The sequence below is a fragment of the Pleurodeles waltl genome, chromosome 7, assembly GCF_031143425.1.
Source record: "Pleurodeles waltl isolate 20211129_DDA chromosome 7, aPleWal1.hap1.20221129, whole genome shotgun sequence".
Classification (NCBI taxonomy): Eukaryota; Metazoa; Chordata; class Amphibia; order Caudata; family Salamandridae; genus Pleurodeles; species Pleurodeles waltl.
The window spans coordinates 203,073,899-203,101,364 of NC_090446.1; the positions used below are offsets into that span (position 1 = coordinate 203,073,899).

The 27,466-nt window shown below is 43.1% G+C and overlaps 1 protein-coding gene across 1 annotated transcript; it reads right to left on the reverse strand.

The window, feature by feature from the left end:
• Positions 1-17,780: 17,780 nt before the first annotated feature.
• LOC138247228 (putative nuclease HARBI1) lies at positions 17,781-21,103 on the reverse strand. The gene is made up of 3 exons (XM_069201964.1): positions 21,096-21,103; positions 18,863-19,243; positions 17,781-18,075 (listed from the first exon to the last, which is right to left on the reverse strand). The coding sequence occupies exons 2-3, from the start codon at positions 19,212-19,214 to the stop codon at positions 18,056-18,058; spliced, it is 372 nt and encodes a 123-aa protein (XP_069058065.1). The 5' UTR covers positions 19,215-19,243; positions 21,096-21,103; the 3' UTR covers positions 17,781-18,055.
• Positions 21,104-27,466: the final 6,363 nt, after the last annotated feature.

Sequence of the window (27,466 nt, forward strand, 5' to 3'; positions counted from 1 at the left end):
CAGGGAATCCACAAACAGGTCACAGAAATGGTTTAAGCAAGAAAATGCTCACTTTCTAAAAGTGGCATTTTCAAACACACAATCTTAAAATCAACGTTACTAAAAGATGTATTTTTTAATTGTGAGCTCAGAGACCCCAACCTCCACATGTCTATCCACTCCCAAAGGGAATCTACACTTTAATCATATTTAAACGTAGCCCCTATGTTAACCTATGAGAGGGGCAGGCCTTGCAACAGTGAAAAACAAATGTAGCAATATTTCACTGTCAGGACATATGAAACACTTTACCATATGTCCTACCTTAACCATCACTGTGCCCTGCCCTTAGGGCTACCTAGGGCCTACCTTAGGGGTGCCTTACATGTAAGAAAATGGAAGGTTTAGGCCTTCCAAGTGGGTACAATTTACAGTTAAAAACTGCACACACAGACCCTGCAGTGGCAGGTCTGAGCCATGTTTACAGAACTAATAATGTGGGTGGCACGATCAGTGCTGCAGGCCCACTAGTAGCATTTGATTTACAGGCCCTGGGCACCTTTATTACAATTCACTAGGGACTTACTAGTAAATCAAATATGGCAATCATGGATACACCAATTACATACACATTTTGTATAGGAGCACTTGCACTTTAGCACTGGTTAGCAGTGGTAAAGTGCCCAGAATAACAAAAACAGCAAGAACAGAGTCCAGCACACATCAGCAACCTGGGAAACAGAGACAAAAAGTCAAGGGAGACCACGCCAAGGATGAAAAGTCTAACAGTCCCTTTCTCAGGACTTTTGCCACCACTCAGTGCCATACCCATCCCATCTATTGCAACAAATTCCTGGACGGGGTAGAGACCTTATTTGCCATCATGATGACCTCCTCTATAGTGCACAGGTCATGTGTACCTGCAAGTTGCCTCTTTTCCCACATTGAGTCCTCATCGAACATTTGCACCGCATATTGTAGTTGCATTGCCAAATAGTACAAAAAAAAGATCAGCAGCCCCAGGCCTCTGTCCCTCCAAGGTAATTTCAGTGTGTCAAGCTTTACCTGACTCCATCCACCTGCCCATACCAAGTTCCCCAGTATCTTATTGAGTTGCACACAGGTGGAAAGGGTGACCAGGCACATTACACAAGCAACATGGTGGGAAGACCATTTTGGCCACAGAGATATCCTCCTCCATGGACAGCAGGGGAGTCTTCCAGAATTGAACAGAGCGAGCCAGCCAGCCCAGCATCTTCCCCACACTGAGGGCAAAATGGGCATTGAGGCTTCACATGAACCAGATGGCCAGAAATCAGAAAGCATCTCACTCCCATTGCAATTCTAGGCCATGCAGGAGTGCCGCATCCACCTATCGCAGTTGGCCCGGGATAAACAGCCTGGAACTGGTTCTGTATGTGCACAGCTCAGACATCTTCGCAAAGCTACTCAATTCCTCCAGTAGCCTCAGAACTGACTGATCTGGATCTCGCAAGTTGACCAGGATGTCGTCCACCTTCAGTGACACAATGTGAGCAATGTGAGATCAAAGTTCTTTCGCTCACAGGTGGAGGAGTTAATGAAGAGACCAGTGGTGGACAGGAAATTGATGGCTCAATTAAAACAAGCTGGTAGTGGTTGAAGTGCTTTCAATAGAGCTTTTACTCCTCCAGTGTGTATTCAAGCCCTTTTGAGGAAAGGTTCATGGTGGAGGGTCTCTCTCTGAAAAGTCCTGGTCTCAGTCTACCACCAACCATTCTTTACCAACCACAAAAGCATGACAGTCATCTCAAAATTCAGGAAAATGTTTGTCCAATCAGAGAACAACTTTAAAATTTCTTCCACTTTTGGTATTAAACAGTAACAAACAGCTCAGTGCTTCAAACACTGGTGGAGGGTTTCAGGATTACGTTCAGTGTACCCCATAAATCCTTTGTTCAGCCAACTCCAACAACTTGATGTCTTCTCAAACTTCAAGGATATTTGGGACCTTTCACATAAAACAGCTAGAAACCCATTGTTATCTCAAGTGGAAGGTCAGGATTACTCTATTATTTCTGGTTTTAAAGCCAGGGGGGAATTCTGTTCCATCCTGGACCTGAAGGGAGTCAGTGTCTTCAAGTTGATGTCTCTTCAATTGATTTTTACCTTGATTTCAATAAAAGACTCCCTGGATTTCCTAGATCTCCAAGATGCTTACTTTGTATTTCAGTACATCCAGATTTTAGAAAATACCTCAAATTATTTGTTCAGGGCAATCATTTTCATTTTCAATTATTGCCATTTGGCTTCACCTATTTGTCTGATGTTTACACGAAGACAGCTGTTCCCTTGATGGTTGTGAGAAATTGGGTTAATAGTTGAGAATGGTGGAAGCCCCACTAAATAATAAACACAAACATTGTCAGAGTGAATCACAAAAGTAACTAAATAAACTTTTACTTAGCTCTCTGGCACAAAACCAGTCAGGTTTGACTTATAGGCAATGTATTAAGCATTTAAGCAGCAATCAAACAGTAGTAAAGTGAAAACATAACACAAGGAAAATCCCAAGCCAATTCAGAATAATAGAGAATCATTTACCAGTTTCAGGGTATCACCATTCATCAGCCAGGCTAGCTGTAATCTGGTTGCATAGCAATCACAGGGCCCACATCTGGGCACACCCTTCCCACTTGGGGCGACAAATGCAAAAACAACAGATGATGAACAGAATGCATAGCAAATGAAACATTAAATCCCAGTCACAGATCTGGGCCGAACCCATCAGTCAGACATGGGTCCCTTGCTAGCTGTGCCACTGGATTCACGCTAGCCTGGATGATGAATGATGATACCCTGAATCAGGTTCCAGGATGCTTGAATCCTGTCCAGGGAGGACTTGGCTTGGCAATTCGGGCTGCACTGCTCCCATTGGGAGCAAGGTCAAGACTGATTTGCATATAGCTGGGTCCGAACTGGGGTGACGTGGCAAGCAAAATAACGATGGATTAAACCCAGATCTGTGACTGGGGTGAGTATTTGAAACATTTCAACACTCCGTCCATCATTTTATTTTGTGATATTGCCTTGTGTGCCCTAAGTGGCTAGGGTATGCCATGACGTGGGTCCCTTGCTTGCTGCACCACTGGATTCAAGCCAGCCGGCTGATGAAGGGTGATACCCTGAAACCAGTCCCAGGATGCTTTAATCCTGTCCAGGAAGGACTTGGCTTGGCAGTTTGGGCTGGACTGCTCTAATTGGGAGCAGGGTCAGGACTGATTTGCATATAGCTGGGTCATTACTGGGTGACGTGGCAAGCAAAATAACTATGGATTGAACCCGGATCTGTGACCGGGGGTGAGTGTTTGAAAAGTTTCAACACGCTGTCCATCATTTTATTTTGTGATACTGCCTTGTGCGCCCTTAGTTGCTAGGGTATGCCCAGACAATGGCCCCTTTCTTGCTGCACCACTGGATTCAAGCTAGCCTGGCTGAAGAAGGGTGATACCCTGAAACTGGTTCCAGGATGCTTGAATCCTGTCCAGGGAGGACTTGGCTTGGCAGTTTGGGCTGGACTGCTCCCATTGAGGGTAGGGTCAAGACTGATTTGCCTATAGCAGAGTCGGGACTAGGGTGATGTGGCACCAAAATAACAATGTATTAAACCCAGATCTGTGACTGGGGGTGAGTGTTTGAAAAGTTTCAACACTCCGTCCATCATTTCATTTTATTTTGTGAACTTTCTAAAAGTGGCCTTTTCAGAATAGTAAGTTAAGATCTGAGTTTACCATTAAAGAGGATTTTAAATTCCAATTCCAACGAATTGAAAAGGCATTCTTCTATCTGTCTCCAAACTGAAGTTGTCACTTAATAGGTGTAATAAGGTGGCCCAATGTTAGTGTATGGGAGAGATAGCCTTGCAACAGTGGAAAACGACTTTAGAAGTATTTCACTGCCAGAACATGTAAAACCGAAGTACACATGTCTACTCATTAAATACCATGTACCCTGTCCTATGAGCTGTTAAGGCCTACCTTAGGCATGTCCTAAAAATATTAAAAAGGAAGGTTTAGTTCTGGCAGAAGGTTTTTCACCAGGTTGAAATTGCAGTTTTAAACTTCACTACAGGTTGCAGTGGCAAGACTGAGAACATGCCTTAAAGGGCTACTTGAATATGTGGCACAATGACTGTTGCTGCACACTAGTAGCATTTAATTTACAAGCCCATGGTACATATAGTACCATATACTAAGGACTCATGAGTAAATTAAATGTGCCAATTAGGCATATGTAAATTTTTCATGTTTATGGGACAGTGCACCAACACTTTCCCCCTGGGTAGCAGGGCCAAAGTGGACAGAGTCATAAAGCCAACAAAAACGCATTTAACATAAATTTGGGAGTGAAGGCAAAACGTCGGAGGGAATACCATTCAGGATGTCAGGTCTAATAATGGGTTTTATACATACTTGAGAGTTTAATGATTTTATGACTGACTACTACATCGTACTCTTTTTCAAAGCCATGTGAGGATGCCGAACAAGTGTGTCAAATACAACAGCTCCAGTTCATTGGTCCTGAATTGCAATTGACATAGTAAATATGTTTCTTCTTCATGTAAGAATAGAGAAATTAATGGTTCATATATTGAGACTGTGCCAAAAATCAGCCCAAAGAGTAAGGGAATGGTTGATGGTGCAGGGGGACATGACAGTAGCAATCATAGCGATTCCATGGTACTAATGACATTGCTAGCCCCTTGTACAACAATTTTTGACCCATTGGTATCTGGAATACAAAAATTAAGAGAGCATGGTGTCAGTAGCTCTTTACACCTGAAGGTCTCTTTCTTGGTGGATAAAGGAAGAGAATGTGAGCGAAGGGAGTTCTCTGCTTTCCCCAGCCCCGTTATTCATAATTACAAGTGTTAGAAGAGTTGGGGATGAGTTTGGAGGGGGAGTCATTGAAGGTGAATGGGTTCAGTTGGAAAGTCAAAGCACTTCCAACTGGAAGGATTTGGCCATTATTTACTTAACACTAATCAACTTTGGTCCCATAATGTTAAATCAGTTGGTCCGGGTGAGGGAGGATAACCAGGTAGCCAGAATGTATGTGAGTATGCAGATAGAAACTTTAGTGCAAGTATGGAAATTGTAGCTTGGAATAGCTGTCTCGGGGCAGAATCAACATTCTCTCTCTAACTTAAATGTATATACCAGGAAGGAAGTACAGCCTTCTGACCAACTGATCTGAATATTTCATTCCTCTGTTTCTTTGAGTTTGAGCCCCATTTTGTTTCTGGCGATATAACAGAGTTTTGGCCAGTTGGGCTATACCTTTTTGCTTCAAAGGAGAAAGCAGTTCTGCCAAACTTCTGCTGTCTAGCCCCATCACCAGGAAAGAAGGGAATGTATGCATTAGCCATACATTGGCCACGAAGGCTTCTTTACCATTTCCCTTCAATTCATTTACTCTTAATGTTTCTCAGGAAGATTCAAGATGATCATGCCATTTTCTTCTGCTTTTTGCGCTATTACCTAGAAGCTTTTAGTTTCCTATCCTGTCCCAATTTGCAATCAACCTTCAATGGATATTCCCAGTAGTTCCATCTCCAATGTGGATTCCATTTCTTCTGGAATCATCTCTCAGGCTTCTCTGGTTAGGCCCTGGAATATGAAAGTAGAACAATGGAATAACACTGTTATTCCTCAGAAGTATCCTTATGTATACAATAATCTTGACAGCCTGAAAACCTAAAGGTTTATTGCAGGCATTGGCAGAATTTTCAGTTTTGGTGTGGTTCTAGATATATTGAAGCTGTTTTTCAGAGTGTGTTAAAAGTCTAGATTTTCCTCAGCGATGGATTTTTGCTTGTGTTAGCAGTCTTGACTTTAAAAAGTCAGTAGGATACGATGAGAGCCTCTAGAGGAAATGATTTTGAACGTATTCATGGTATAGCTTCAAGACTTTTATAAAGAATCCAATTCTACATTTTCCAATTCCAACATGAGACCTTCCTTGGCTTCTACATGGTTTACAAGAACAATTTCAACATCTTCTCTTGGCTGGCTTTTAAATTTTAACTGCTAAATCTGTTTTTCTAGTCTGCATTTTTCAGGACATTGAAAGTGTGAGATTGAAGTCTTGTTCTGTGATGCACCTTTTCTTTACCCCTTCGCTGCCAGGCCTTTTCTCCCTCAGGTGCCAGGCCTTTTTTGGATATTTGGGGCAGTTCATGCTTAGACCCTCATAACGTTTTGTGAACATAAGCTACCCATGCCAAATTTGCGTCCTTTTTTTCCAACATCGTAGGAATTCTAGAGGTACCCAGAGTTTGTGGGTTCCCCTGGAGGAGACCAAGAAATTAGCCAAAATACAGCTAAAAGTTAGTTTTTCAAAACAATGGGAAAAAGGGCTGCAGAAGAAGGCTTGTGTTTGTTTCCCTGAAAATGGCATCACAAAGGGTTTCTGGTGCTAAAATAACCATCTTCCCAGCTTCCAGGAACAGGCAGACTTGATTCAGAAAACCATGTTTTTCAACACAATGTTGACATTTTACTGGGACATAGCCCGTTTTTACTATTTTTTGTGCTTTTAGCCTCCTTCCAGTTAGTGACAGAAATGGGTGTGAAACCAATGCTGGATCCCGAAAGTAAAAAATTTCTGAAAGATAGAAAAACTTCTGAATTCAGGTAGGGGTCATTTGTGTAGCTCCCACAAGATTTTCCTACAGAAAATACCAGCTGAAACAAAAAAGATACTGAAACTCTGTAACTTTTTTCTGTGATGTCAGATTTTTGAAAGCAATATACTCTTATGTCTGCTAGACTCTTATGGTTGCGCGGATATATAAGGCTTGTAGGTTCGTCAGGAACTCTAGGTACCCAGAGCCAATAAATGAGCTGCACCTTGCAATGGGTTTTCATTGTATACCGGGTACACAACAATTCATTTGGTGAAATATAAAGAGTGAATAATAGGTAGCAAGGAAACCTTTGTATTTCCAAAATGGGCACAAGATAAGGTGTTGAGAAGCAGTGGTTATTTGCACATCTCTGAATCCTAGGGACCCAATATTAGCATGTGAATTACAGGGCATTTCTCAAAAAGACATCTTTTTTAAACACTGTCTTACTTTTGGAAGGAAAAACTTTAGAGAAAGTCAAGGGGCAATAACACTTGTTCTTCTATTCTGTGTTACCTCAAGTCTCCCGATCAAAATGGTACCTCACTTGTGCCTGCAACAGGAAACGCAACATGGACACATCACATTTTCCCAAATAAAACTGACCTGTTTTTTCCAAAGTGCCTAGCTGTGGATTTTGGCCTCTAGCTCAGACGGCTCCTAGGAAAACCTAGCAAACCTAGACATTTCTGAAAACTAGACACCAAGGGGAACCCAGGGTGGGGTAACTTGCGGTGCTCTCACCAGGTTCTGTTACCCAGAATCCTTAGCAAACCTCAAAATGTGGCGAAAAAACACTTTCTCCCCACATTTTGGTGCTGCAAAGTTCTGGAATCAGAGGGGAGCCACAAACTTCCATCTACCCAGAATTCCCCCAGGTCTCCCGATAAAAATGTTACCTCACTTGTGTGGGTAGGCCTAGTGCATGCGAAAGGAAATGCCCCATAACACTGTGTGGACACATCAAACTTATCTAATACAAAACTACCTGTTTTTGCTGGGGGGGGGGGCTGCGTTTTTGGTCCTTGGCTCAGCAGCCATATAGAGAAACCTACCAAACCCAACATTTCTGAGAACTAGACACTCGAGGAAGTCTAGAGAGGTGTGATTTGCGTGGATCCCTCCGTATTTTCTTACCCAGAATCCTCAGCAACCCTCAAATTTATCTAAAGAAATCATATTTTTCCCACATTTCTCTGTGTGATCACCGCACTGGGACAAATTTCTACCACTCAAGATTCCCCTCAGTCTCCCAGTAAAAATGATATCTCACTTGTATAGGTGGGCTAAGTGTCTGTGACAGGGAAGAGCCAAAAACATGTTGAAATTGAGGGGGATCCAAAGCGGGTCCAAAAAAGGGCAGTTTGAAAAAAAATGCTGGGTGGTAGGAATTTTGTGGATTCTTGCAGATTCCGGAAGGTTTCATCACAAAAATGTGGAAAAAATGTGTGATTTTCAGCAAAATTGGAGGTTTACAGTGCATTGTCGGTAGGAAAATGGTGTGGGTGCATGTGAAGCACACCACCCTGGACTCACCCAGATGTTTTGTTTTCAGATGTGTCTAGTACTTGTAGAATAATCAAATGTCCTCTTGCTTGATGTTGATGTTTTAGTGTGCAGGTGGAGAAGTGAAAGACTGCTACCCCCTTCAGTTGGGGTGGGGCCATATCCATGTCCATACTGGTTGGTAGCTACCACCCCACAATTCTTTTTTTTTTTTAATTCCCTGCTATCTAGTAGGCTTTCTGCCCCCCGTGGGAGTGGATCGGGGGTAATTGCCCCATATGCCCAATGGTGGGCAGAACAACTTTGTCCCCATTTATTTGGGGAGGGGGTATGGCCATCTCTGGTGGGCTTTCTACCCCCTTGGGGGCATATGGGCTTACAAAAATAGGCCGATCTGCCCTAATGGGTCCTCATGGGGAGCGACCCTTGCCCAGGAGCTGCCCCCCCAAACAAATCACACACACATAAATCCCTGGTGCCTAAGTGGTTTGTGCCCCCCTGGGGGCAGATCGGCCTAATAGAAATAGACCAATTCGCCCCCAAGGGGGGCAGAAATGGCCTAAAATAAATTTGCCCCTCAGGGGAGCGACCCTTGCCAAGAGGTCACTCCCCTTGCGGGAAGTTGGCGCAAAAAAAAAAACCCTGGTGTCTAGTGGTTTCTGTCCCCCTTGGGGGCAGATTGGCCCAATACAAATAGGCTGATCTGCCTAAAATTTCCCAGAAATGGCCTAAAATAAATTTGCCCCCCTGGGGAATGACCCTTGCCTAAGGGGTCGCTCCCCTTGCATGAAATTGATGCAATAATATAAAAATCCCTGGTGTCTAGTGGTTTCTGCCCCCCTCGGGGGGCAGAAATAGCCTAAAATAAAATTGTCCACAAGAGGACTCTCCACTTATGCATAAATGAACAAAAAACCAAACTCCCTGGTGTCTATTGGCCATTTCTCCTGCCCGATTGCTTCACAATCGGGCAGCAGAAATGCTCAGAGTGACATCAAAGGAAAGGAAAAGCCTTTCCTTTCCTTTTTGAGGCCTCTTTCGCTCCCACCACGTGATCGCAAGAGAAATGCATTTCTCTTCCGATCCGTGCTGGAAGCTGAGCTTCCAGCGCAGTGGAGGCGGCTTCTGATGAGGTCGGTGCACGATCGTGCGCTGATGTCATCAGATGCCTTTGGGGGGGTCGGGTGGGGGTGGAAAGGGAAGCGATCCCCCTTCCATCAGTGCCCAGAGGAGGAGGGTGCTTGGCCATCAGTGTAGAGCGCTAGCACTTCCCCCGAGGGCCCATAGCAGGATGTAACGGTTACGTCCTCGGCACCGAGCGGTGCAAACGAGGATGTAACTGTTACATCTTGGGCACCCAAGGGGTTAAGGTCAACTCAGACAAAGTATTACTTCGACCATCTACCTTTGTTTCCCTACCATTACCTGTGCTTTTTTATGTATCTCAGTACATAGTCCTTCCAGTGTTCTTTCTGATGTCTTCATCTGAAGAGGAGGAAGGAGTTCCCACACTGGATGATCATTGAGCCCTCTCTACCTTACTGGCCAGGTCAGAAGAATTCAGGAAAGGTAATTCATTGTTTGTGACCTTTGGTCTTCCAGGTTGATGGAAATGCCCGATTACATCCATCATTAGTCATGTATTGGGTTAGCTAACATGAAGGCATATGAAATATGGTGTGTTACTTTGATGACATGCATTCAAGATTGTTCTACTACAGTAATGTCTACATCCTTGGCAGCTACCAATTTCGTTCAGTTAAGGATATCGGTAATGGAGCTGCCTAGTTGTCCCTTAAGACCTTCATAACGCATTGCCAGTTACATGTTGAGGTGGGCATAGCTGCAGAATTTAATTATCACATTTTCATTCTGATAATTTCACTAATTTTCTGTATTTTTGAAATTTTCCACATACTTTTTGTTTGACACTGCATGGTGCAAGTATGCTTAGTATCTGTGTACTTTGTGGTCCAGTCTCCATATTTATTACTTAATTACTGTTTTAGATTAAAAAGATGAGTGAGGTGGTAATAAGCCTGTAACTTACTGGTGATCTTCATTAATCTGAGTTCTAGTTTTCCTTTTCACAGACTGTACTACACCCTGCCCCCATTGGGATGTCCACAAGGGCCCAGAGAAAGCTTTGAATTATAGGAAGTCCATCTGATAAGACATGGATTGTAGGGCTGAAAATTAGGGTTGGATTTGGGCTGACTATGTCAAATACTTAACACTTTCATGTTTGGAGTAGTTAAGTTTGTTGCAATAATTAAACTGTTGTCTGGATGAGACATCCGTTGCCTTCTCAGGACTGAGACGAGGCAGTCTAGAACTTAGAGTAATGAAGATTATCCATAAATAACCCAGCCATTTTTCCTGAAATGATTTCCCACTGTGCAACTACATGGTGTTTATGGTACTGGCATTTTTGCATAACTTCATAGTAAAATGTGTTTAAATAACGGCTGTGAATACCAGTGTTTCAGGAGATCCAAGATTGGCATTTCGAGAAGTGTCCATGCTAAAACAATGTCTTTCGTGTGTTTCACTTAAATGAAAGAAAACAAATAAGCAGACGTGCAACACCTGGAGATCTGTTAGGCTATGATGTAGCTTCTTCAAATGGGGTTGAAATATAGTACACAAAGAATAAGATTGAATTACATTTGCTTTGCTTTCAGTTAATATCTTGGATCTTCTTCAATACATATATGTTTTTTTAAATCATAAGGGAGAATCAAAAAAAGAGTGACAAATCTGCTGACAACAAAGTACTTCCAAAGATGGGGCCATGTTACCTTCTTGGAATTCACAAAAATGCCCAATAGTACCTCTTCACAACTTTTCGGGCAAGATACTGAGGATGTTGTGTGACAAACTCCCTGGGCTCTTATTTCTAAAACTGAGTAATTCTGCTTACCATAGACTTAAGCTCTGAGAGAACGGTACCTGATGTGCAATTGCACATTTTTTGAGGTCGAGCATTCGAGACCTCTTGTATATACTTTAGTATGTACTTCTAAACTTCTTTGTGGGGTCTCTGCTTTTTCTCTGGTTTGTTTACTGAGGATGTTGTGTGACAAATCCCTGGGCTCTTATTTCTAAAACTGAGTAATTCTGCTTACCATAGACTTAAGCTCTGAGAGAACGGTACCTGATGTGCAATTGCAAATGTTTTGAGGTCGAGCATTCGAGACGTCTTGTATATACTTTAGTATATACTTCTATACTTCTTTGTGGGGTCTCTGCTTTTTCTCTGGTTTGTTTCAGTGTCCTAAAAAAATCCTTGCTTGCTAGTGGTCAATCCTTGCTCTTTGTCCGACCTTTTCAACAGTTGTATACTCCCCGGGAGCATGGCCCTTGTACTTGTACCCTTCCACTTGTGCCCAGAGATTACTTTTTTCTTAGGCTAATAGTATTTGACCAGAGCGCTGGATGTTTCAGTGGTTTAAGGCTTTTTCTGTTTACAGGGCTTTAGTCTATTACTTATTTTCATCTGCAGTCATGTGTGACTTTTTTTATTCCATTCCTTACTCTCGCTCACGCATTTTCTGCTCTTGCATTGCAAATTATTGCCCCTTTTGTCTGTCTCTGCAAGCTCACGGCGGAGCTTTGAACCGGCCGCTTATGTCAACTGTTTTACTTTTTATTTTCAGTTTGTGTGGCAAGAAATCGCTAACGGCTCTAACTCGAGCGAATGCCAGACCCATTGCAGTTCAAATGCTTCTTTTTTGGCTTTCCAAACACGCTCAGCCTACGGCCGTAAATCAGGTCCTTATCTTATTTGTATTTTTTCTATGCTCTCTTTCTTCCCCCTTTTTGCGAGGCGCTCTCAATCAAATGTGATCATGGCAGCTGTTCTTCTTCCGTCACAGCATTTGACCTATCTCACCCAAACGCTTATCAGCTTTTGACTCAGTGCCAAGAGAGTTACAAGAGCAGAGCAGCTTCGACTGTGCAGCTGGTTTCAGAAGCGAGGGCATAGTTGAGAAAAAAACACACTCCATTTTTACCAGTGCTTTGGTCTGTGCCCTTGCCTTCAGAACTTTAGCATGATTCTGCCTACATTTTGATAGATGGCTTTATTCGTAGTTTGTGTTGAGTTCTTTTTGACGTGTGTCAAGTCTGCAGAACAAATAAACGTATTTGCCACTTACAGGCACTAGGAGACAGAGAGAGACTAGATTCTCAGAGCCCACCTCATAGAGCCAGAGTCCTTTGCTGCAGTTTCTACCTTCTCCTTTTCTGACACTGAGCACAGCTGCTGTTCTATAGAAGCAAACAGTGCAATCACAGCCAGCAGATCTCGACAAGGAAAAGCTGTGCATTCCCACATTCAGAACACTACCCTTTATATGACAACCACGTGCTGTCTCACTACCACAGCCATCAGCTGCTACTACGTGGAACTCTGGGACTTGCAGTCTTTTCTTCCGGAGCACTTGGAAAATATAAACGCAATGGGATGTGTGACTCCTTTGTTCAGTCTATATTCCACCATGGATGCCAGAGGCAGAATGTGAAGAGGGAAGCATTTCAAGGCAGGTGTAGTCAGTTGTTAGTATTTTTAATTTTACTGAGGCCAAAGCTTTGATAAATTGCTAGATTGCCAATCGGGGAATGTTTGCTCCAGATGCTGATATATGAGTAACTATAGTCTTCATGTTTGTTAAAAACATTTTTTTTGTCTCCCCTTATTTATATTGTATCTCAAGTTGATTTGTTTTTATAACAGAACAATTTGCCTGCAACACATGTAAATAAATGTATGTCATTAAAAGCAGAGGTGTTTCAAGGATAAATCGGTAATTTGACGAACACCTTTCTGTTTTGTTTTCGGCCAATAAAATGTCATCCTGCCCCTACTAAATGGGAGCAAACACAGAATTTAACAGAGTGGTGCTGGGGGGTGTAGTCCGTGCTGAAAGAAACCATTAGCAACTTTGCAGCACATGCAGTCACTTTCCAGGGAGACACCGTTTGTCTATAACTGGATATGAATTATACAGAACTGCTTGGGGACAGAAACCCCACCAATTCCTCTTGGGAAAACTAATGACAAATAGGAGCTTTAAAAGAACATTTAACAAATATCTCATAAAATCATGTATTACAAAGGCAGTTCCACTGGCCCTTTAACGCTCAGCCCCTGACTGTGCTCTGTCTGCAACAGATCAATTGCTAATTCTCCCTTGTGCTTTAAAAGGAAGGCAGCAGGTTTTGAAGGTTTTTTCAGCAGTGACTTGCAGTTTACTGACAGTGTCTCAGCCCTTCCTGCCTTTCAGGGGTAGGAACGTGGTGTCTCTTCCTTTTAATAAATAGTTCACATTTTAGTATTTACATTTTGTTGCACGTTGGGTTATCAAAAGGAGTAGATACTACGTTTTGTGTCTAAAACTCTGTTAGTTTAGGGCCCATTATTCCTGTTTCATTTTTTACATGTACAGCGGAACTTACTACGTGCCGACCCCACTAGTCCTCCAGAAAACATATTTGCCCATAATATAGACTCTAGCCCATTATATTTTTGAATTTGATAATTACATTTTTCAGTTTTTTTTTAAAACACGGTTCCCATTTTGGAAATGATTTACCTTTGACACAGCCGTTCTAGCTCACTGTATTTTTAACGCTCAGCCTTAGGTTTACGTGGCAGGAAGCTATGTTGTGATTTACTCTCATCTTACTTTAAAGTGAATTGTTGGCACCTATGTGGCATTCAGAGCGGGTGCTTCAGGATGGAGACGACCCCCTCCTGACACAAGAGGAACAATCAGAGGGCGTGTCTGGGTGGTGGTCTGCTTTGGCTCTTGGTCCACTAATTACTGTAATTTCACTGGGAAACGGTGAAAAGCAAGATTGCAGATCGTCTTGACTTTTGTTTACTCCATATGGTTGCCATTGTAAATGTTCTTTGACCTTCACAAGCAACTAACCAATATTTGTATTTATTTGAATACATTTTAGTTGCAGACAACTAAACGTGCAAGGCAGCTAGACGTACTGTACAGCAACCAATAACCCTTACTGTGAACGTGTGGTAAAAACAAAGGGCTGGTACTCTTGAGACTAAATCAGTCACTTTACTTATTATTTAGGTAAGCAAGTTTTAATGCCAAAGCAAATATAACATTTACTAAAACTAAATAATATTGATGTTCAGTTTGTGATGTAAAAATAATTATTTTGTGCAGGGCTGATAGTTTGAGATATAGTTAGTTACTTCTGCCCACTGTTTAGGAACATTGGAATAATTCCTTCTGGGAAATGTAGAAGCTTGGTGCAGATTCAGTCAGTACTTTAGCTGCAGCTGTGAACAGACAAGCTCCCTTCGTGTTTATTTTAGTATGGTTTGCTGACAGCTGACTAAAAGGGCGATGTGGGTAACCGTACTGCTCCCCATGGACCAATGTATCAGCTTGGTAAATGGGAACCTCTTTTCTGAGTAAAGGACACAAGCATAAGAATTACCATTACCGGCAGGCCTGTAGTTTTGTTGTTTTAAGAGAAACCTTAGTATAATAAATATGTTTCATTGTTCCATGGGAAGCTGCATAATACAATTGGCTTCCTTTCCCTTTTAATAGTTGGCAGACAAACATTACTCAGTTAAGTACGAGTGCTGGTTCCAATGTTAGAGCTGTGGTTGGAATATTGACGGATTTTGCACGGAGAGACTCTGATTCGCGCAAGTCATGGTCTTTGCTTCCCATTGCAGCCATGAGTCCCACAGTGGCAGCTGCCTCCCCACCCCAGCTCTTTGAGGGTGCCCCTCTCTTCACCCACCGCCCCACCGCCCCAACGACACTCTCCATCCTGCAGGACCCCCACACTGCTCCTTGCAGAATAACCCCCGCTCCCCTCCTCCACATGCAAGAGCCTCCTCTCATCTCCCTCCACTCCTGTAAGCAGCCCTCCCGGTCTGTACTCTCTGCATTACTTACTTTTATGCAAATATGTATCTCCTTTCTCATTTAAAACTCTTTCACACTAAAAATGTATTGCTTACTGTCTCACTCTCAACAACATACACACACCATTTCTTACTTTTTCTCTCAATCATTATTGAAAACAAGTAGGAAAAAATTGCCCACAACCACACTAACTTTATAAGTTAATACAATTTAATTGACAAAACCAAACAGTCTCTCTCTCTCACACTCTCTCACACTCTCTCACACTCTCTCACACTCTCACACACTGTTCCCACCTCTCTCAAAAAATTAAAATCAAAACTTCAAACACACTTTCATTCCTATCAATTTTCCAACTTAACATCATTAAACACACACAATATGCTCCTCCTCTTACAGTTGCACGCACACAAACACTATTACTTTATATGTGTGTTGCATACCCTACCCTTTTTTCACTCTTTCACACACACGTTCTACTGCTCCATCGTACAATCATTCACCAATTCATACACAAACTATCACTATCTGTCTTCCTATCTATTCTCTGCAGATCTCACCCCATCTATCCACATAATACTATTACACAAATGAACCACCACAACTAACAATTCCAAAACAAAATGCATAATTCCACCCACAAAACAAATATCCACTGCACTCCAAACTAAAAACATAAATAAATGACATTGTAATTTACAACACCAGTAGCTCTAACTCTCACAAATGCGAGATCTATTGGCATAGCCAATGCTTGTTTCTTTTCTTTTTGTTTCTCCACAGGGTAAACGGTTTCAAGCTGGCGAATACCCTTCACCCATATGTCCTCTGAGTTTGAAGGTAATCTGTCTCCCTTTCCATCCTGGAATGGATAAATGAATGACCATTTCCAGTGTTCAAAAGGTTCAGATTTGAGTCTGTGAATGTCCACAAACATACAAGATTGTGAATGGCCACACATTTTCAAGTGTAACCACGTCCCACCTCTTGCATTGATTGGGGGTACCTACTGTGAATTTCTCCACTGTTATGGCAGAGAAATACGTAGCAGTTAACCCATTTATGTCTGCTAGGTATCCTTTAGTGATTTCAGCTGTTTGACATAAATTGATTGCTGAAAAAGCCTTATTTTGCCATACAAATACTGGTGTCCAGTGATTTAACACTGAATTATCAGTTAAAAGAAAACTGTGTGTATTTAGATTTCCCCCTTCTATGATCATACATTGATGCTGATGAAGTTTTTTGGTAATGTTTAATAAATAATGAGATAATGCCCGCAGCTGAAGTTGCAACTCTGGATTTTCAAATATGGGCAACAACCTGAAATGTAAAAAAGTTATGTTTCTAGGGATTTATTTACAAGGCCACTGCACCGTTCTTGGTCACTTTTTGTGATGCTCCAGCAGCACAGGCTGTGTTGTCTTACTCTATGTCTAATAGGTGTTTCATAGGTGTTGCAGTGGGTGTTCCCACGCAACCACCGTGGATATTGACTTGTTCCCAGATTTCCAAGGTTTTGTAAACCAAGGAATGCGCCAAAAGCCTACGCCTTCTCAGGGGAGGCATAAAGGGGAGAAATAACTTTGGGCCAGATGTATCAAGAAAGGCATCTGCGAATCGCAAATAGCGATTTTTAAGAAATTGCTATTTCCGAGTTGCAATATGCTATGTAACATATTTGCAAATCGGAATTAGCGATTTCTTAAAAATCGTTATTTGTGTTTTGCGAAGCCGAAATACTGAATCGCAGATTCAGTAATTGAAAATTGCAAATTGCGAGATCGCACACCTGGCAGAGCCTGATGACATCACAAGCAGGAAGTGAGTCATCCCAGGCAGTTTGCAGGTGCCACACCCAAAGGAGCACTGAGAGAGACACAGCCCAGCCACATTGAGCAAGACTGTGAACAAGGCAGGACTGCACATCACCATGGACACCTCTGTACAGGGAAAGGAGAAGGGAGAGAGGAAAAGGAAACTCAGTTTAGTGAGCAGGAACTGGAGGTGCTCACTGAAGAGGTGGTGAGGAGCCATGACCGCATGTTTGGAAAGAGCTCACTCCAGGTCCCTGAGTGAAAAGCGCAGACTCTGGGCAGACATTCAAACTAAAATCTGCGCTGTGGGAGTTGCGCAGCGCTCTATGGAGGAGATAAAGAAGAGGTGGTACGACCTGCGTTCCAGTGCCAAGGAGAGGGTGGCAAGATGACTGCAGGAGGCAAGGAGCACATGAGGCGGCCCACCCACCGAGACACCCTCCACCCCGATGGAACACCTGGTGGAGTCGACACTCCTCCCAGAAGCTGTCAGTGGGGTCACTGACATCGACACATCCGGCACACCAAGCACCAGTAAAGGAAAGTGCAATATTGAAATGTAAGCCCATATGTGTATGTACAAATGCCCCTTAGGAATTAGCAAGGAGTGCAAAGCATTGTGATAAGTAGTCCATTCCACATCTTAGAAGCGGCACAACAATGCCTTATGGGAGTGGTAGTCCACAACCCAGAGCTGAAAGTAGCACATAGAATGTAATGAGGCCGAGCGACACCCAGAAGAACACAACACCCACAACATAGTGATATGATGTAACTGTACATTTATTACCATTGTGTAACCTTTGGTGATACATACATAACTGACATGCTGCACATTGTCGTTGCAGGTGGCCCAGGCCCAGCAGCATCTGAAAGTTTCGTTGTGGGGGATACTGAAACCCACCCTGCATCAGACTCAAACACAAGTGAGTCACAGAATATAGCGCCTATCAGACACAGGGCTAGGGCTGTACCGCTACCCGAATTGAGCCAGGACTCTGACGACATGCGGGATGACGGCCACACACCTTCCCCAGATGGCAGATGCACTGTTATGCAGGAGTCCCAGCCCCAGCGTAGCCCAACACCCGGCAGGAGGCCTTTGTATGCAGGCGCACAGCACATGAAAGCAGGAGAGGGGCCATCAGTCTTCGGTGGCCTGGAATCTGCTATGTTGAAACAGCAGCGCCTGCAAAACAGGAAAATATCAGCTTTACAAAGGCAGATGCAGGCACACAATGCCAACATAGGGGGGCTGCATCGGCAGTTGGAGTGCCTCAATTCCAACCTCACAAAACTGCATGAGGGACAGATCCAAGCTTCAGAGAACACCATGGAGCTGACAAGTGCAGTGAGGGAACTGTGCACAGAGCTGCGGCACGACAGAGTCAGCCACCGGAGGCAGGCGAGGCGCTTTATGGGCATGTTTGGTGGTTTCTCTTGCTCTGTCAATCGCCTCGCTAATTTAACAGCCCTCATATTGAGGTGTGCGGTGGCCACACAGGTGGAGGCAGCGCACAGCAGTAGGGATGTGGCACAGGGACTGGTGCAGATCACAAATGTGCTGGACAATATGCTGGGTAACCGCTCCACCACACCCAGTGAACTGGGACTAGGGGACACTGAGGACACATCCAGCCTCAGCAGCATAGCAGTGCCCACCACTGATGCTAGGCGTCGCAGTGCCAGGCACAACACTGCCACTGAGGCCAAAAACAGAGGTGCCAGTGAGGCCACTGCGCACTCTAGTGGCTTGCGTGGACGTAGAAAGTGACTGTTATGGCCACAGGGGACTGTTTTCTTATTGTTGGATACAGTAAACTATGATTGAATAGTGAGATACAGTTATCTGCTTTTTTTTAGATACATATTATCTTATTTTTGCTGCTAGTGAAACTTATGTTACCTGACGTTAAGGTAATAAATATTCTAACTACCAGTACACATGTCAGTGGAGTTGTGTTGTTATTACTTACATCTGAAATGGTTGTGCGTGATGTCAGCACGCCTTTCCCTGCCCTCTGCTGCACTGGTCCTGTCTGCTGGCTGTAGGGGGGTTATGGGATCATCATCCTCATCAGAGTCTGAATCAGATATTTCCACAGGTATGCCCCTGGTGGTAGCTATATTGTGAAAGATCGCACAAGTGGCCACTATTCTACATGTCGTCTCCGGGCTGTACTGTAGTGCCCCTCCACTTTTGTGGAGGCACCGGAAGCGACTCTTCAGCAGCCCAAAGGTGCGCTCCACCACATTGCGGGTTGCCCTGTGTGCTGCGTTGTATCTCCGTTCTGCAGGTGTTGTAGGATTGAGGTAGGGCGTCATCATGTAGGTGCGCACTGCGTAGGCACTGTCTCCTGGAAGGAACAGAGGGTATGATGAGTAAGTGAGCCATCTGACGTCACAACAGAATCAATGCGCCAGTGTACAGAGGGTCAATACCTAGTAGATATCCTTCACCAAACTCCCAAGCTAGCAGTCTTTTGTGAATCCCGCTGTGGCGAAATATGTATGAATCATGTGTGCTCCCTGGGTACCTGGCCACGAGATCAGTTATGATATGGAAGGCATTGCATATCACCTGTATAGTCATTGAATGTTGGTATTTACGGTTGCGGTACACATACTCTGTGGCCGATGGTGGACAGATTGCAACATGTGTCCCATCTATGGCACCTAGGATGTGGGGGAACTGTGCTATCTGGTAGAAATCTATTTTTGTCTGCTGTATTTCCTGTGGGGTTTGGGGGAATCTGATGTACTTGTTTATCCTACTCAGCATGGCGTTGATAAATGCATTAAAAAGAGGGCACTCTGTGATACTCCTCCAGCTGCTGCTATAACCCCTTGATAGCTCCCTCAGGCTAGTAGATGCAAGGAGCATAATACCTGCACATGGATGGGTATGCTATTGGTCCTGTGTGTTGTGCACTGCAGTATGGGTAGTAGCTCAGCTATCAGGTTAAGTATCATGGCTGAGCTTAACCTGTACTTCTCAAAAATGTCCTCCTCAGTCTGGTCAAAAAGGGTAATGCGCACTCTGAAAATGCGCTCCTGTCTCCTCCTCCCTCTCCTCAAACCTGCCAAGATCCTCATTCTCCTCACCATGACGTAGTTTGCAGCCATTTTGGAAAAGAGTCTGAGGCATTCTGGGCCTCTTTATATAGGTTGCACCTGGTTACCACCTGGTTTCACTTAGTGGTATTTTGCATGTGCAAAAGGCCATTCTGCGAAAAATCACAATTTGCGATTTTTTGATGCATCGAATTGCGACTTGGTTTTGCGAGTCACATTTTGCATCTCGCAATTTCCTATTTGAAATACCGAATCGTTAATTGCGATTCGGTATTTCATGTTGCAAATTGCGAGATGCAAAATGCAACTCACAAAACCAGGTCCCAACGCAAAAAATTGTTATTTTTGCGATTCCTTATTTTTGGTCTGCGAATGCCTTTCATGCATTGCAGACCACGTTTTTGCATTCGCAAACGGCCAATTTTAGCGATTCGCACCGTTTGTGAATGCAAAATCGTTTGATACATCTGGCCCTTAATTTCTTCTTGTTTTTTCCTCTTTCTTTGTGTGCTGCTTTGTGCAACACACATGGAAAGAGGAGTACGCCTTCATTGATTGTTTTTGTGCAGAAAAGCGTCCCTTCCTGCACAAAAACAATCATTCCTCCATCACAGACACCCTTGCACCATGGTGCTAGAGTGCCTCCGTTGGCGCATGGCAGCCAATTGTGCACCGGCACAGTGGATGAAGACAGGAATGAGAGATATTTCATTAATACTGCGCACTCCTGATCTTTGCTTTTGACGCAAGGCAGCGCAGGAAGAAGCCTTGCGGTGCTACCCTGCGCCAAAATATTGTAAATGAGGCCCCTAGTATATAGCGCAATCGTGGAAACCTTGGACCCTTTTGGTAAGTCAAGTTCCTGGTTACTGAAAACGCTGTGATGCCACACCTTTGCCGAATTGTGTACATTGTAAATTTCAGTAAAGTACCAGAACAACTTGACGACACATGACACTCATAATTGGTTCCAGGTAATTTGTCAATATTAATGCAAGGTCTGAGGTTAGTAACATAGAAGACGGAAACTTTTGTTACAAATAAAAAAGTAACAAAATACTAAAACAATTTAGATCATTGTGCCCCGGTTGAGTTTAAGCAAGCGAAACAATAAAAAAAAAAGGCCTGAATTACCTGCTCTTTTCGCCTTTTACTGACGCTTGGATTTGTAACTCTGGGAAAGGTGGGCAGAGTGGGGTCTAGATAAAAAAGTAATGAGTGTCAGGGGCGTGCATTGTGATTCCACAATAGCTGAGCACATTGTTGAATGTGTCAATAGAAGGATGCGCCAAGGAAAAAAAAAGATTACTGGTGTGAGGAGTTCAAAAAGATATGTAAGTAATTGCTGTCTCCTATCTATCGTTTCGACCTCATTATCTTGCTCGCTGTAGTTAATCCATCAAACCATTGTTTTTCTGTAGACATTGCAGCCGCACTGATAGCATTAGCAGGGGCAGACTAACAATTAACTCACTCTGGTTATTGCCTGACCCCACCTGGGGGGAAAGGGTTTGGGCTCGGTCCTTTTCTTGGTTTAGGGTGGGTTTACGGTTGGTCCTCCGCTAGTTTTGGGCTGCGTCATTGCATGTGTTCACAGTCACCCATACTTGTATATCTAAAGGTAAAGTTTAGGCCCGGATTTTGAGCTTACGCTTGTCACACAAAATTCCTAAAATGATGACATTACACTTCACATCATGTAATTATCCCACTGTTTGCAGCAACATTATAACGCGGGAGTCCAGGAAAGAAACAAGCTACCACAACGTGTTCGGTTATTGTTCGCAGCAATTGTAGATTTATTGCTATTTTATTTAAATTGATGCAAGGAGCATTTTGTCCTTAAAGTTGGTGCTAAATGAAGGATTTACATATTACATAACTCATGCATATTTATATGAAAGTAAATTACACAAATTGTGCACACGTCTAATAAAGTCCGTCTAAAGCTGTGTTGTTCAGGACACCTAGGATTTAACTGGGACAGAAAATAGGCCCGGGTAGAAACATAAATGTGCCTTCGATTACTGAGTCAGTTAGCTAAATAGGGCACATTTAAACTTGTAAAGGCATGCTGTGTAGGTGTTTTGCAAGGTATGGAAGAATGCTTGCACGGTGACATGCATTACTGCACAGCTCATGTTCACAGTCTACAGGGTATCTTAACGGACTTCCAGTTGGGCCCCTGGAGCCATTCCATTCAGTTCCTCACGGTAACTGAGTCTCTTTAAACCCCAGTGCTTGAATCTGGGGCCATTGTGCCCTTCTTTGACACCTGAAGGTACCTCTGCCAGCCTCGTGCTGGATCACACTTCCACCTGTAGATCGATCAGTTTCACCATTAGTCAAAGACCTTGTACTTTGTTCCTGTTCCACCTGAAAAACACTAAACATATTTTGACTTCATACTATTCTTCTGTGACTAATTTTGGCCACCATTGAAACCCACTGAAACGAGCCCTGCACAATATTTCCTATTTTCAATCCTGACGTTTTGAGGTATGTAGTGAATATTTTGCCATTTTTATAAAACTTCTTTTTCAGGACATTAAGCATTTTATTTTTTCAATGTATTACATTGGCATTCTTCATTTCTACACCCTCCCATCATCTTAGGAGTAGTTAAGACGATTCCATGATCAAGCACCCTACTGGAGAGCCATTTGCATTTGAAAGAGGCCTTTGTCTCGTGCACATTTGATAATTGCCAGATGAGTGTGTTAAGCTTCTATCCACTGTCCCACTTTTTCCTTTTTTACATTTTATTATTAGATATGAATCTGTTAAGAATTCACTGTACCCCATCACATCAGACTGCCTTATGCTTTAGCACATAGTGCTTCAAGAACAATCTTTCCAGCAATAGTTTTTCGTATGCACGTTTAGGGCTATTACATGTACTAAGAAAGTACGGCAAGATTAAAAGAATGCTTAAATTGCAAAAACGGTAAGTGCAAGTCAAGAAGCTACAACTGGAATATGGAACTTCGCTCAATGGAAAACAAAAAACTTAATGGACGTGAAGTATCACAAAGGTAACAGATTAATAAACAAACGATAAAGGAACACAAATAAATTCACCATACAACATGCTTTCTTTTTAAGTTTCTCATAAGTAGCTCGCTTCTACCTTTGAGGCAGCTTGTATGGTAAGTTAGAAGGCCTTCAGATAAACGCCAAAGGGCCTAATTTATATGCTGCGACAGAGTACTCTTTCCTCCGACATAATTGTCCGCCTGCCTGGTTTAAATGTGGGTGAACCTTTGGTGTAATGACAGCAGAGACTACTCTGTCGCTGCCTTAGCTAAATTCCTCCAACAGTGCAATGGAGTAAGGGCCGCAGGAGGTTGTCCTGAATGTCCGCACACCTAAGTTACATGGGGAGACAGATCAGTTTTCATTGACTGTTACTGCCTCAAAAACCCTGGTAAGAGCAGTGAAAACTGCAAAATTACCCTCTTGTCATGAGCGATAACTCCCCTAGCTGGTGCGCATTGTTTTTTTATTTTCAAAAACAAAATTCTGCTTTGGGGTTTTGTTTTTCAAAAAATTGGAAGTTTGATGTACTGATCCGTTATGTTTGATGGAACAGTACGTCAAAGTTAAAATACATTGATAGGGACTGCCTTCATGGCAATGCTTTGAATTCCTGCCGACCTAATGGACATTTCACATTTGGTCCTCAGGACCTCCACCAGGGTGATGAAGAGATTTAGGGGCATATTTATACTCCATTTGCGCCAGATTTGCATCGTTTTTTTTTACGCAAATTCGACGCAAAACTAACTCCATATTTATACTCTGGCGTTAGACGCGTCTAGCGCCAAAGTCCATGGAGTTTGAGACACTTTTTAGTGTGGACACCTACTTTGCGTTAATGATATGCAAGGTAGGCGTTCCCATCTAAAAAATTGACTCCGAGGCATGTGCGCCGTATTTACACTCCCGTGCAAAAATCACACCCGGGAGTGGGCGGGTCAAAAAAAATTATGTCCAGCCCTTTTGCGTCGTTTTTTAGCGCCTGGTCAGGGCAGGCGTTAAGGGACCTGTGGGCTCGGAAGGAGCACAGAGGTGCCCTCCCATGCCCCCAGGGACCCCCCCTGTCACCCTTGCCCACCCCAGGAGGACGCCTAAGGATGGAGGGACCCATCCCAGGGAACATAAGGTAAGTTCAGGTAAGTAATTTTTTTATTTTTTATTGTGGCATAGGGGGGCCTGATTTATGCCCCCCTACATGCCACTATGCCCAATGACCATGCCCAGGGGACAGAAGTCCCCTGGGCATGGCCATTGGGCAAGGGGGCATGACTCCTGTCTTTGCTAAGACAGGAGTCATTTCAATGGGGGTTGGGAGTTTAAAAAAATGGCGCAAATCGGGTTGAGGCGAAAATTTTGCCTCAGCCTGACTTGCCCCATTTTTTGGCGCACAAGCTCCATATTCCCCTACGCCGGCGCTGCCTGGTGTACGTCATTTTTTTTCACGCACACCAGGCAGCTCCGCCGGCTAACGCCGGCTAACGTCATTTAATAAATACGGCGCCCGCATGGCGCTTCAGAATGGCGTTAGCCGGCGTTAGATTTTTTTACGCACAACTGCGTTGGCGCAGTTGTGCGTCGAAAAGTATAAATATGGCCCTTACTCTATCACACTGGTGGTGAACAGCCCTAACACCAAATTTTAAATCAGGCCAGAGCCTGTAATTGCCTCATCATTTTCCTTCACCCCAGCAGTCATTAGCAATAGCAGAGGAGTGTCAGCTTTACTTTGCTTACATTGGACCGTTCTCACGTCCGCACCTTCCAAAATTGATGCCATTTTTACACAGCTGATCTAAAAAAAAATCCACCAACCTAGTATCCAGATTGACGTGAACAAGGTGGAATATCTCTTTTAACATGCTTCAAGAAAATTTACCATTCAAGCGTCCTACTTCTCACAATGTGTTCCCTTTCACGAATGGCGACTCTATCTGTTCCACTCTCCTTTCTGTTATACCTAGCCTCCTCTTCTCTCATCATCCTCATCATTTTACTCCTTTCATAGCCTTCTTCTCTCACCAACTGCTGCCACCTTCTCTCGGCCTTTCCTATTCCCTTTTGTGATTTTTGTCCAAACAAATTAAACTTCTGCTTTTTCCTTTTTTGCACTCGGCTTCAACTACTTTCTTCTTTGAAGTTACTCTTCCAAATTCTCGATCTTTGGAAGGATAATGCTTGTAGCATGGACCCCTGGGGCTCCATGGCCAGCCATTTCCAGGAGACCAGAGTTAAAAGGATGCAGCAAAAGATCCAAGTAATAGACAAGGACTAAAGAACTCCGTAGTGAATGAGCAGCAGAGGGTGCCACACTACGTTACTTCCTAGCTTGTCACTGTTATGTTATGTTTATAAAGAGCTCTGCTGGTCTGGAAAGGTCGGCCTGGTGATAAACTAACAGGGATGACAGAGAGACAAGAGGGGTGAGAAATTTGGCAAAAGTTACATCTTGTTCGTAAACTGCTAGGACCTTACAGTCGCGACAGCCTTAAGATGGGTGTGCTACCCTCCATATTAACTCTGCATTCCCCATCGCACAACTCAACACCACCCAGCCTAAAAATAACCCAGCACACTACTGCAATACTCCATGCATGTTAACCCTCCCCTTACTGGCCCATAACCTTTGAGGCATTTGGATGTTTTTCAAGTCAATGGTTTGGCTTTCCTTTTATGTTTCTAGACAGATGTAGCATAATTTACACTAACACAGGTAAAATTGCTGTTTATTATCAGAGTCCACCCAATTTGTTTTCACCGTGGACTGAAATGTTAGGACAACAAGTAAAGACTTTGGACAACTATATGACTATATTGAAGCCTACACCTGTCTCCATACGATGTCCTCTTTTCTATACACCCTATAACCCCCAAAACACACTTTCAATTTCCAAGAAAGGTGCTAGAAAGAGGTGTTCATTTTCCCTTAACAGGAGCCCTAAAACAATCTTTCCCATATTGTATGTCACAATATATTTGGTTTTACAAGGGTGTTCACATGTGCTGTTTGTTCACCACAGTGAAGGAGTGTTCACACCGAGTTGTTAAATCAATTGTAATCCAATATCTTAGCAGCTAGAAAAGATTTGTAATCTAATTTTAATGGTAACCAACATACAATGTCTTGTAATGTTTATTTAGTAATTTGTAAGTATGCATGAACTCCCTACTCAATGTCATGACTAGCCCATGTTTTCTTGTGCCCAAAGGTACCTTCTATAATTTATCATGGAAAGTGGTTTATTGTCAGATGTGCCATATGTTAATGGCCTGTAAACCCCTCTGCCTAACAAGGCCGAGCCCCATATTATGCTCAGACCACTATTACTTTGATACTTTGAATTGAAGGACAATAGAGTGAAGGTGAAATCGGATGGGATTGTTCCTTCTAGAAGTAGGATGCAGTTGGGGAGGTTGATGGCTGAAAGTCAGCAAGAAGATGCTCTGGGGGTCTTCTTTTGATTTTTCACTCACGCTCTTGTTGTCCTCATTGGCCATACACTGAACCGTGAGAACCACCCTCCCAGTTATGCCTCAAGAAATGTTGCACTTTCTTGACCCTAGTCCCACTAATTGCATGTATTTTTACATTATTTTTTTACTATGCCTTCTGGGATGTTGCCATTACCTGCTTTGCAATCTTGGTGTCAGTTTATCCACCCGAAGAAAAAATGCTGTGTCTATGGGTTATTTTCCCTTGACATCCTTAGTTCTAAATTATACTTCCATGATGACCTCTAATGGGCCTGTGAGGCCCCAAATATTGACCCTGCTTGTCATTTTCCTTTTCTCAACAGTAAGAGAAATCACTTAAGAAACTGGGGGCTCAGAGATCCATAATAACATAGAGGACAGTTGCATCCACAAAAATCAATAGGCATCCATTTGCAACTCAAACCATAAGTTCTATGTTCAGACTTAGAGCAAAGAAGGACCACCTTCCTTCCAGAGAAGGGTTAATGATGCCAAACCGGCAGTTCGTATTTGCTTTTGAGAAGAGACAGCAAGTCAATCAGACTTTACAACATGATAAAAACCATTTGAAATAACCAAGATACATAAGGGCCTGATTCACAAAAGCAAATTACACTTTTGAGCAATTTACAACTATTATTAATTTTACTACTTTTTGGCTATTCTCAAAACCCGAGTGCAAATTTACACCAAACTGAAAGGCCTGGGCTATTCACAAAGGTAACTTCAACTTGTGAGTAATTTACACCTCAATTTACTCGTATACTTTTGAGTATTTTTTTGGAATCCTAAACCTTTAGGCCTTCTTTGTCCAGGTCTCATATCTTATTTTATATATTTGAATGATTGTATTAATTGCTGAAAGTCCTTGCTTCTTAGAGCCTTATCGAGAATTTGGTGAACAGGATTCTCTGCCAAAACGTGATAGATGTCCACTCCGATATATTACAAGTGCAATATGAGCTATGACGCTTGAAATACGGTGGACAGGATAT

What these genes read in the sequence shown, in the direction of transcription:
- LOC138247228 (XM_069201964.1), bottom strand. Translation starts at nt 19,214, where the DNA reads ATGATGACGCCCTACCTCAATCCTACAACACCTGCAGAACGGAGATAC. An exon ending in CACGCACAACCATTTCAGAT is followed by an intron (nt 18,076 to 18,862) that starts GTAAGTAATAAC and finishes CCTGTTTTGCAG; the next exon opens with GCGCTGCTGTTTCAACATAG.